This window comes from Lissotriton vulgaris, unplaced genomic scaffold, assembly GCF_964263255.1.
Source record: "Lissotriton vulgaris unplaced genomic scaffold, aLisVul1.2 SCAFFOLD_1565, whole genome shotgun sequence".
Taxonomy (NCBI): Eukaryota; Metazoa; Chordata; class Amphibia; order Caudata; family Salamandridae; genus Lissotriton; species Lissotriton vulgaris.
The window spans coordinates 327,898-340,064 of record NW_028251420.1 but is presented as its reverse complement, the minus strand read 5'-3'; the positions used below and the strand labels follow the sequence as shown (position 1 = coordinate 340,064).

The 12,167-nt window shown below is 53.2% G+C and overlaps 1 protein-coding gene across 1 annotated transcript in view; it reads right to left on the bottom strand.

Annotated features, from left to right (window-relative positions):
• LOC147662887 (uncharacterized) overlaps positions 1 to 12,167 on the bottom strand; it is a 43,995-nt gene that overhangs the window by 10,563 nt on the left and 21,265 nt on the right. The window contains exons 2-3 of the mRNA XM_086950820.1: positions 6,282 to 6,350; positions 5,933 to 6,227 (exon numbers count right to left, since the gene is read on the bottom strand). Coding sequence (XP_086806946.1) covers positions 5,933 to 6,227; positions 6,282 to 6,350 — 364 coding nt within the window. The remainder of the gene's footprint in view (positions 1 to 5,932; positions 6,228 to 6,281; positions 6,351 to 12,167) is intronic.

Below are 12,167 nucleotides of genomic sequence, written 5' to 3'. Positions count from 1 at the left end.
ATAGGGGCGGAGCCTGTAAGGTCATCGGGTCGAGCTGCTGTGTTTTCATTCCAGAAAACGCGCCATCAGTATATAAAGCCATCACTCGTCTTCACAAGATTGCAAGTTTGATACACCAGAATCCAGGCACCTGGACTTGGTCCGGTTGGTTCTGGACCACGTTGTCAGCCTGGGGATGGAAAATCCTATCCTTCCTAGGTATTGGCCTTCTCATAGTATTCAGTTGCTGCCTATGTCTGCAATGTGGGCCAGCGATTTGCGGCTTGTGTGCCACATCATGTATTCCTCATTCAAGTCCTCATTCAAAACGCCGTAAGAAGAAAGAAGAGCAAATGATGTTACATGAACAGATTGATAGATTAATGAGGATTGATATATCATGAAGGGTCCGTAGGGGACAAGGAGGGAATGAGGTAATATGAATTTTATGGTCAGTTGTGTCCCCTATCGTAGACCCCACCGGCTCCATGTACGTGCTTTAAGTACATGTATGTTCCCTCCTCTTTCAGCTATGAAGACGCAAATACATTTGCGTCCAACGTTAACATGTCCTCTTTCAGATCCACCATGAATGGGTCAGATATTCCGTTCTTAAGTGTACCTTGCCAACGTCTTTATGTGGTGCACTTTCATGATTTCTAGCTCTGGCGAGTTAGGCCCTGATTTCTGCCATCGAGCCTCTTTCTGCCTTCTGTCTCTGAAAGCCGCAGTCTGCTGCTTCCTGACCCTTGACTTACTCCCTGCGCGGCGAGCTGTGCCAGGCTCGGCCTGCCTTGCCTGCCAAGACTGTATTCAACCTTCAAGTTATCTGCTCCGCTCCTCGAAAATACATTCCTGTCTAGTAGTTTACGAAAACATCCTTCCCAGCTGCAGAGCAAAGGGCCCGGCCTCACTGTATCCATGCAAGTAATTCATAGCTTCCGTTACCATGGTAGGCCCATGGCCCCTCACATCTCATGTAGACACGTAGTCGCATATGCACGCACTAGCAGTCAGTATAGAATAGCCTCTGCCCGAGAGACCTTTCCTTCCAGATAATACAGTTCCTCAAACACAAGATACTAGATATGATTTGGGATTAGGTTGTTCTGACACCCCAGACTTCTGTCTCCTCATGTAGGGCTAAATGTCAAGTCCCCTTCACCCTCCAGTTCCACGTCAAGCATACGTCATGCTGCTGCGCGCGCATCTCTGCCACATATTTTCTGCTGACACTGCAGGATTCACTTATGGATCCACCCACTTGTAATACGTTTCATGTGACGTTGTCTAGCACACGCCTTCATGCACGCCTTCTGTTACGTACATATGTCTTTATCTCGTTTCTCTCAGCTGTTACGCCTCCTGCATATGTCTTACTGTAATGCATTGACTATATATATGATAACCTGTCAATAAAGTATTGTCTATCCCTTCCTGAACCTTCGTGGTGATGGAACATGATTGCCTGGTTTAAACCAATTCCTTTTTAAGGAATAAAACCCCTTTTAAAACCTCAAATACCACGGATTCTGTCTCTTATTTTTGACTGAGTTATTCTTATTGAATTTTACCGCATAAATTCCGCATAGGTAATTTAAATTTACCACAATACGAACGGATGCCCCTCCAGGTAATAACGCAGTTTGTCGATCGCCCATCGTATGGCGAGACACTCTTTCTCAATGGTAGGATATTTCACCTCTCTAGGGAACAGTTTCCAGCTGATGTACAGAAAGGGGCCTCTCTCCCCCCTCCCCTGAGTCCTGGGACAATACGGCCCCGATACCAAAGTCTGAGGCATCCGTTTGAAGGATAAACGGCTTCGGGAAATCTGGTGACGTTAACACAGGGCTCGTTGTGATGGCTCGTTTCAGTGTTTGGAAGGCCTTCCACATAGCCGGTGACGGGTTGTGGAAGTCGTACCCCTTCTGATGTTTCTGCAAGGTATCCGTCAATGGGGCAGCTATGTCCGAAAAAGAGGGAATGAACCTTCGGTAGTAGCCCACTAACCCCAAGAAGGCTCTCATGTCTTTGGTATTTTTGGGGAATGGTGTCTCGGCGATGGCTCTCACTTTTTCTATCTGTGGTTCTATTGCTCCATGTCCCAACAGATAGCCCAGGTATTTCACCTTCTGAAACCCAACCCTGGATTTCTTGGCGTTGACGTGGAGGCCTGCGTCTCTCAACTGTCGGAGTATGATCTGGATATGTTGTAGGTGTTCCTCCCATGATGGACTGAAGATAATGATGTCGTCGAGATACGCCATGCTGTATTTCTGATGCCCCCGCAGCACTTCGTTCATAAGTCTCTGGAATGTGGCCGGGGCGCCATGCAATCCGAACGGGAGGACGTTAAATTCATACAGCCCGTCTGGGGTTGCAAAAGCTGTTTTCTTTTGGTCCTCTTCACGAAGAGGAACCTGCCAATAACCATTGGTCAGGTCCAGGGTACTGATGTATTTGGAGTCACCAAGTTTTTCTATGAGCTCGTCAATCCGGGGGATGGGGTATGCGTCAAAGGAGGACACCGCGTTTAACGCCCGAAAGTCCATACAAAAGCGGCTACTGCCGTCGGGTTTTGGCACCATCACGATGGGCGAGGACCATTCACTGCGGGATGGCCGAACCACTCCCAACCGGATCATTTCGTCGACTTCTCTCCTGATGGCTTCTCTTTTTGCTGCTGGTATCCGATAGGGGCGTTGCTTGACTGTAACACCGGCGGGGGTCTCTATCCTGTGTTCCGCCAGTTGGGTTAGGCCCGGTAGGACAGAGAATATGTGTTCAAAAGGGTGGAGGACGGCTTGTAATCCGTCTTGCTCGTTCCTGTATAACTTCTCGTTGATCACCAACTCTCCCAGCGTGGTCTCCTTGTTGTTACTGACCGTGTCTGCCAGATTGGATGCCAGCGGGGCTGTACCCAGCCATTTTTTTAAGAGATTAATGTGGAATATCTGTGACTTCCTCCCCGTCAGGCGTAGACGATATGTGGTTTTTCCTATGGTCTCGACGACTTCGTATGGTCCTTGCCACTCGTTCTGGAATTTCTTTGAGGTGGACGGCAGCAGCACCAGGGCCCAATCGCCTTTTTGTAGCTGTCTCCACTTCTTCCCTTTGTCGTAATGTACTTGCTGCTTTCTTTGACTTCCTTCCAGGTGGGCGAATGCCAATTCTCGTATTTTCCCGAGCTTATTCTTCAGATTCTGGCTGTACTCTAGGAGGGTTCTGGTCTCTCCCGTTGGCTCGGCTTCCCACACTTCCTTAGTCATATCCAGGAGGCTCCTTGGTTGGCGTCCGTACAACATCTCAAACGAAGAACAGCCTAAGCTGCTCTGTTTCTGGCCCCGGATAACGTACAGGGCCAATGGAAGGAGCAGGTCCCAATCACTTTCGTTCACAGTAAGCATTTTCTTGAGTACTGTCTTAAGGGTTCCGTTGTAACGCTCCACCAGGCCGTCCGTCTGGGGATGGTATACCGATGTTTTTATCTGGTGGAGCCCCAGGAGATGGCATACTTCTTTCATAACACGGGACATGAACGGAGTCCCCTGGTCCGTCAGGATCTCCTTGGGGAATCCTACCCGTGAAAACAGTTCCATAAACTTATCTGCGATGTTCCTGGAAGTGGGGGTCTTCAGAGGCAATGCCTCAGGGAAACGGGTGGCATAATCTACGATTACGAGGGCGTATTTGTACCCTTTTCGTGTCGGGGGTAGTGGACCTATGAGGTCCATGCCAACCCTCTCGAATGGGGTTCCAATAATGGGTAGGGGTTGAAGCGGCACAGCGGCTGGCCTCTGGGTGTTCTTCCTTTGACACAGGTCGCAGGTCTGACAGTGCTTCTTGATGTCATGGTAGGTACCCAGCCAATAAAAGCTTCGCAGCACATTTTGGGTGGTTTTTTCACTCCCGATGTGGCCCGCAAGCAAATGCGTGTGTGCGTAGAACATTACCTGCTCCCGAAAGCAAGTAGGGACTAGCAGTTGCATGGGGTCTTCTTGTTTGGCTTGTCTATACAGGAGATCTTCCTTAATCAGGAATCTAGGATAGCGTGGTTGGGGATTGTTCAGGTCTTGGTGGGCCGGTTCCCATTCGTTGAGTAGGCTGGCATCATTGGCCTGTGCAAAGCGGAAACTCCTATCGCCTTCCCACGGTTCAGGGGATGTTAGCGCCGGGATGGCTATAGCCTCGGTCTCCGTCTTCTGTTGCAGGCGGTCTTTAAAGAGCTCCAGGAAGTGGGGATTGTCGGTCCCGAGTATGAGATTCTCTGGAAGAGCGTCCATCACTCCGACCTTCACTACCATTGTGTCCTTTCCCTCTACCTCAATGGGGACGTACGCCACCGGATACCCCTTAACGTCCCCATGTACACATTTGATATATACCAAGGCTTCTGGCATTACCTGTTGGGGCCTCACAAAACAACCCTGTATCACTGACTGCTTACATCCCGAGTCTAGGAGAGCCTTGACCACCTTACCGTTGACTGCAACACTCACTCTGATAGGCTCCGCAGAGCTCCACTGAATACATGACTGCTTTGGGCAGGAAGCTGACGTCCATAGGTTCCTCTTGGGATCGTTTCTGTGGGCAAAGCCGGGCGATGTGTCCCCACATCCCACAGTCGAAACACTGCGGGCCCCGGAATGGGGTCTCCGTTGGCAATGGTCTTGGAGGCGGTAGCCCAGGAGGAGCCCGCACTCTACGTTCCGGCCTGGGAACAGGTCGTGGCGTTTTCTCGGGTTCCGACACATGCAGGCGGGGTTGGGCGCGCGCATAGGTAGCCGCCATCTCCATTGCCTGGGCAGTCGATAACCTGGAGTGCTGACGTAGCCATCTCTGTGTCCCAAAGGGTAGGGCCTCGAGGTATTGCTCCAAGTAAATTTTGTCCATTATTTCCTCCTTGGTACATGAAGCAGGGAGTAGCCACTTGTCGGTTGCAGACTTAAGGAGAAAGAACAAAGTTTTAGGGTTATCCCCAGGTTGCCCTCTCTCCTTGTGGAAGCGCACCCTGTACGCCTCGGCGTCCAGACCCAAATGGTCCAGAATGATCACCTTGATCTGTCCATATGCTGTCTGTCCGTCTCCATTGGCGACTTGATAGGCCGCCTGTGCCTCGCCGGTTAGTAGGGGGGCGAGAAAGAAGGGCCATTTATCCAGGGGCCATCCGCAAGCCAATGCCACCCTCTCAAAGTTCGTGAGGAACGCTTCGGGGTCCTCCCCCGAGACGTACTTCTGCAAGGAGATGCCTGCTGGGGTGGGTGGGGGACGACTCTCCCTCCCCGGATTGCTGGCAGGGTCTACGGTGGGGCGCATCCCCTCTAGCTGGCTCACCACCGTCGTTCTGAAGGTTTCCCTGTCCAGTTGGGCGGCGGCCAGTTGCTGTTCGACCGCCTATCTCAACTGCTCTTGGCCTTTCACTAGGGCCTGTAAGATCTCTTCCATCGTCGTGTCCCGGATGGGTTCCTCGGCTATGCCCCCATTCTTCACCACTTGTGGGGTTTCGGCCGGGGTATCAAACAAATCCATTGACAAAGGGGTTGTGGGAAGTGCAGGTTTTTTTGTTTTATACAGTCTCCGTTTTGCAACCGGGATCCGGTAGAATGGTAGAGGGTTAGCAGCCTCTTCAGCGGCCTCCCCTACTCCGCTCCGCCTCCTCGTCTCCCGGTGTCGGCTGGGAGTCGTAGTCCGTACTTCCGCCGTGGTCGCGTGGAGTCCGGGGGAGGTTGCCAAAGTGCAGAAAACAAAAGAGAACCAGGGTTACTCGGCTGTGCTAGCCGAACAGTGGTGAGGGTTGGGTAGTGAGGAGACACGCGTGCAAGTTATCTACCCCGCTATACGTGAGGGACTGTGCAGGGGAACGACGGGTATTTAGGATAACAGTGCCGCGTAAGGGTCAAGGTGGTTTGCCCAGACTACGTCCCGCCCAGCCCAGGAAACGAGACCGTACCTGTCCGAGCCACACTTCCCGGGAAGCGTGGCTGGGCGATGCGCCTTCTCGGTGGCCTCCTGTCATGTCGCTGCTGTCTCGCTTCTCCGTAGGGATGACTCCACTCCTCTCCTCTCCCGGTCCGTCCCGGTCTCGCCTATTCCTGCTGAGGCTGTTGTTTTCACCTTCCTCCGCTCCGTCCTCGATCTTCCACCACTCCTCTCCGTCCTGGCTTGTCCTCCGCTCCTCTCCGTCCTTGATCCTCCACCACTCCTCTCCGTCCTCGCTCCTTCGCCTCTCCTCTCTGTCCTCGCTCCTACGCCTCTCCTCTCCGTCCTCGCTCCTACGCCTCTCCGCTCCGTCCGTGCACTCCAGTCTCCACTCTACTCCTCCAGGTGTAACACACACCTGTCTCGATTCTGGGCAGGGTTTTACCGAGCTGATGTGGGAGGGTCCAGGCTCCGTTGCCGCCCACTTAAAGGTGCAGGGTCCCTCACTTTACACCACCGGTAGACAGCTGGCAACGTCCGTGGTTTTCCGAGAGTCCGTGTGCTGAAACAACAGAGGCAACACATGAATAGGCAGGCCAGGGGGGCCCGAGTCCGGGTCCCCCGCGTCACACACATGTTGCAACACATCATGTTGCTAGTGGCTGCACATTGTTGCTATGTCAATCCATGTTGTAGTGACAATCAGAGATGTCACACATATGAGAATCTGACACTGCATATTACATGTTGGTAGAGTTCGTTGACATGTGAGTGAGTTGCACAGACATGCGTTGTATGTGAATTGACTTCCATTCCATCTACTCCCACACAGGTGGGTTCAAAATGTCCATCGCCCATACACTGTGCTGGTGGATATGGTGGACGAGGAGGTGATCAGGAAATTCAGGCTGGATCGACATCGATTGATGGAGCTTGTGAACCTATTGTCTCCTCACCTGCAGCCGCGAAGAACCTATCCAGGTTCCATTACACCCACGCAAAAGGTGATGGAGGCACTCCATTTCTTTGCAACAGGCACATTTCAGTACACAGTTGGACATGCCGGGGGAATGTCACAGGCCATGTTCAGCACGGTACTTCGGGATGTACTGACAGCCATGATGCTGTACAAGCATGACTACATTCATTTTCCACAGGCGGCAGAGTTGGCAGCGGTCAAAGCAGACTTCTATGCACTGGGTCGGATACCACACGTTGTGGGTTCCATTGATGGCACGCATATCGCGATCATTCCACCACGGGCACGTGAGCAGGTGTTTAGGAATCGGAAGCACTTCCATTCCATCAACGTGCAGGTGGTGTGCCAGGCCGACAACATAATCTCACATGTGTGTGCAAGATTTCCAGGCTCTGCACATGCCGCCCACATCATGCGGAGCAGCATTGTCCCCCAACTGATGGCAAATCTGCGTCCGGCACAAGCGTGGCTTGTTGGTGAGTATGCTGTGGTGACAGGAGTGATATCTGTGTGGCATGGTGTGCCCACCAAATCAGGTTGTGATGTTTCTCTCTCTCTCTCTCTCTTCCACCATCACAGGCGACTCGGCTTACCCAAACAGGCCTTGGCTGCCAAGTCCCATACGCAATCCGACCACAGCGGGAGAAATGTGATACAATGATGCCCATGGAAGGACACGTCGAGTGGTAGAACGAACATTTGGCCTGCTTAAGTCTAGGTTGCGGTGCCTGGATAAGACTGGAGGGGCCCTGCCTTACTCACCGGGCAAAGTATGCAAGATCGTGATTGCCTGCTGCATGCTCCACAACCTGGCTGTGCGCAATAACATTGAACTGCTCTTGGACCCTGATGAACAGCAAGTTCCTCGCCCTCCCGACCCACCCATGTCGACTGATGAGGATAGTGGTGAGGAGGAAGGTGTGGACCAGAGGCGCCAGCTCATTGATCGCTACTTCCCTTGATTGTGAGTGTGCTCCTCTTGTGCTGCTTGTGTATGCCCTGTGTATGTTTGCTGGTGTTGTGTCATTGTGGTGTGCATCATCTATGTGTTCTGCAATGTGATGTATGCATGTGTGTGTGTGTTCATTTATTAGTAAATGCACGTCTCCATGATGTGTGTAGTCTCATCCATTCCTGTTGTGATGCGTGTGTTGCTTTTGAATGTTGCACTGCAGTGTGTTGTGATGAGTGTGATCATGTTTCCTGACGTGTCTTTGCGGTTTCTATATTTCCCTAGGTCACTCCTGCTGCGGCATGATTCTGTACCAGTTGGATCCCTGCACCTGGTAACGTGTGTTTCTGATGCAATCATGTGAATAAACATGGAGGCAACACATCATTGAGTGAGTAAGTGGTATATATTTACAGATTGTGCATGGGTGTAGGTGCATATTTACAAATGAGTGAAGGGGTGGGGGAATGAGAGTTAAAGGTTATGGCAGATGAAATGTCCGTGCTGACACCACATAGGGTGGTGTCTGCCTAGTGCAGCAGGCCTGTGCCAGGTGGGACCGGATAGTTGGCAAGGTGAATGGCAGGCTCAGGTACTGTAACAGTCATTGTCGGCTCCTCTTGGAGCGTGTGGCAGGAGGTTCCACACTGCTCTCGCCCACTTCCAGCCTCGGGCGGCCCCTCCGTCTTTGTGTCGGGACGGAGTCAGCTGGGGGCGCAGGCTGATCAGGTGCCACATCCGCCGCCAGGGGCGCAGGTGGCGGTGGCGTTGTTTGAGGGGGTGTGGGGAGGGTGGTGTTGGCGGATATCCATGGCATCCACATGGTATTAGTCATGGTAAATATGTCCACTAGTTGGCCAAGCCGCCTCTCAATGGCCCCCAACATTGCAGTGTTCTGAACAAAGTCCTGGTGGGCCCGGTCTGCCTGTGCCTGGCCACGTTGATAGGTTTCCTCGACCCTGGCTAGTGCTTCCAGTGACTGTTGCACGGCATTGGGTGTGTTTGATTCCTCATGACGTCTTTGTGCTGTGCTCCTGCCTGCCAGGACTGGCCTTGCATCTCTGCTTTGCCTCACACTCTCCCTGCGTGGCTGGGATGGTGCTGGCCCGGCGTTGGGCGGTGGGGTGGGCAGGGTGGCAGGGGCAGGAGTGGTGGTAGTAGTGGTGGTGGTGGAGGTGGTGCTGGTGGTGGCTTCGCAGGTCACAGTGGCCGGTGTTGTCGGAATGGCAGAGGCCGTAGTAGTTGGTGCAGGTGTGACCTGGGAGCCAGATGGCCCTGGCTGCCTGCTTGTGGTGGCACCATCCTCAGCCCCGGAGGTGGCTGGCCAATCGTCCCCTGGGACTTCTGAGTGTGGCGAGCCTGGAGGCCGGGTGTTGATTCCAGCTGTCAGATTGGGATCACCTGCAAAACAAAATATGTGAGGGTGAGTCATGTGGCCATTACGTGTTATTTTCATTTTGTGGACAATTCAGTCGGCACTGGCACACACCCCACCCACCACCACTGCCCTCCCTATGGACATGGGGGCCTGTGGGGAGTTGGACTAGTGACCTCTCACACACCCCACCCACCACCACGCCCTCCCTATGGACATGTGGGCCTGTGGGGAGTTGGACTAGTGACCTCTCACACCCCACCCACCACCACTGCCCTCCCTATGGACATGGGGGCCTGTTGGGAGTTGTAGTGCCGTCCCCTCACACACCCCACCCACCACCACCGCCCTCCCTATGGACATGGGGGCCTGTTGGGAGTTGTAGTGCCGTCCCCTCACACACCCCACCCACCACCACCGCCCTCCCTATGGGCATGGGGGCCTGTTGGGAGTTGTAGTGCCGTCCCCTCACACACCCCACCCACCACCACCGCCCTCCCTATGGACATGGGGGCCTGTTGGGAGTTGTAGTGCCGTCCCCTCACACACCCCACCCACCAACACCGCCCTCCCTATGGACATGGGGGCCTGTTGGGAGTTGTAGTGCCGTCCCCTCACACACCCCACCCACCACCACCGCCCTCCCTATGGACATGTGGGCCTGTGGGGAGTTGGACTAGTGACCTCTCACACCCCACCCACCCCCACCGCCCTCCCTATGGACATGGGGGCCTGTTGGGAGTTGTAGTGCCGTCCCCTCACACACCCCACCCACCACCACCGCCCTCCCTATGGACATGGGGGCCTGTGGGGAGTTGGACTAGTGACCTCTCACACACCCCACCCACCACCACCGCCCTCCCTATGGACATGGGGGCCTGTTGGGAGTTGTAGTGCCGTCCCCTCACACACCCCACACACCACCACCACCCTCCTTATGGACATGGGGGCCTGTTGGGAGTTGTAGTGCCGTCTCCTCACACACTCCACCCACCACCACCGCCCTCCCTATGGACATGGGGGCCTGTTGGAGTGGTTTATACGTTGGTGAGTATGTGGACTGCATGCATGGGTTGGGGTCTGGGAGATGTGTCTTCAGAGTTGTGTGAGGCACACCATGTTGTTGTGCTTGTGGTGCTTGGTTAGTACTTACCAGCCTCTTCTCCCTCATCAAGTCCATCAAGGCTCTCAGGGTGCAGGATGGTCAGCACCTTGTCCTCCCACTCGGTGTACGGTAGGGGCTCCGGGGGGGTTCCACCGCCTGTGTGATTAGCCCGGAGATAGTTCTTGGCTCGGATGGATTTCACTCGGGTCTTGAGGTCATGCCACCGCCTCTGAATATCCTGCTTCGTCCTCGGGACGGTCCCGGAAGCATTCACCCTGGTGACTATCCCGTCCCACATGCTGTTTTTCCTGGCTATGCTGGTCTGCTGCACTAGGGCCCCGAATAAGTGGGTTTCTACAAGTATTATCTCATCTACCATAACCTTTAACTCGGTGTCAGTGAATTTGGGTTTTTTTTTTGGTGCCATGGTGTGTGGTGCTCGGGGTGTGGGTTTGAGTGAATGGGGAGGTGCAGGTGTGTGGTGTGTAGGAATGGTGTGCTGGGTCTTTGTGTAGTGGGTGTGTTTGGGTGTGGGTTATGTGTATGATATCTGTGTATGCTGTTAGTTAAGTGGTGTCTCCTGCTAGCAGCTATGCTGTGATGCAGAGGATTTCTGGAGTGGGTGGGAGTTATTTTATAGTCTGTGTCTTGACTTTGTCTGTATGGTTATTGGCAGTCAGGTGCTAGGTGGGTGTGTTGCCAGGTGTGCATTATGTGCTACTTGGGGGTTAGTCATTGTGTCTTGTGATTGGTTTAGATGTTTCAGGTGGGTGGTCGTTCAATTTCCTGTGTTTGGTGTTAACTTCCGTCGCAATGTATGGCATTGGTTTGACTGTAGGGATGTTGTTTGTGTTGTCCTTCCGCTGTGGAGCACGGTTTCTCGTAGCATTGGTACCGCAGCGGACGTGGATCGCGGTGGCTACCGGGGTAGTAGCGGAGGTATCCTAATTGCGGACACAGACACTACGCAGGTATCGCGGGGGGAGTGGATGTTTTCGCGGTCATGTGCGTACGCGGCGGTCGGTGTTATTTCGGTTCCGTCCGCCTGCCGCGGGCTCAGGTGTACTTCGACCGCCGCGGGCGGGGATTGGTGTGCTCCGTCCGCCGCGATCAGCGTTTCAATCATATTTTATCCTAATCGCTATTGCGGTTTTTCCGCGGACAGGTCCGGAGTATCTGGCCACCTCCCTCGGCGGACGGAGCAGGTTTCCGTCCGTGATCCTAATCGACCCCTAAGTAAGGTTTGGATTTCCAAGTCCGTTAGATAGTTGGGGTGATTGCGTGTACGTAAGAGTCTATTCATCAATAACTGTGGGATATTGTTTATCATGTTGTTGGCTGCAGCTAGAGAGTTTTGAATATGATTGAATTCAGATAGGGAGTTTTCTGTAAGTTGTAAGATGTTTCTGATTTCTATGATAAAATTTTGTACGTTCCGGGTTGTACGTTTTGTCTGTGTTTTGAGAGAGTCTAGTTCAGATTAGTAAGAGGGGGAAGGCCGGTTTGGCATTCTGAGAGGGCTGGGGAAAGTATTGCTGTGGGGTTCGCTGCCTGTGATGGCAGTGTGGTAGGTAAGAGTGGTTGGAGAAGATGTAGTATAAAATTAATGGGGGTGCTCAGTATGGGGGATTTTTACAATTCGCTAGGATAGAGTTGTAGTGATCAAATCTCCGGCGGACGTGGAAGTGTTGTGGAGTGGGGAGGGGGATATGGTGATAGCTGTGGTGGTAGGATGTGTGACTGAGGATGGTAAGAGATGGGGTGTTAAAGGCGGAGCGTTGTTGTTACTTCTAGTGATGGTTCTGTGTAGGGGTGTTCGTACAGAGACTTCTAATGGAGGTGAGTTGTTAATAAT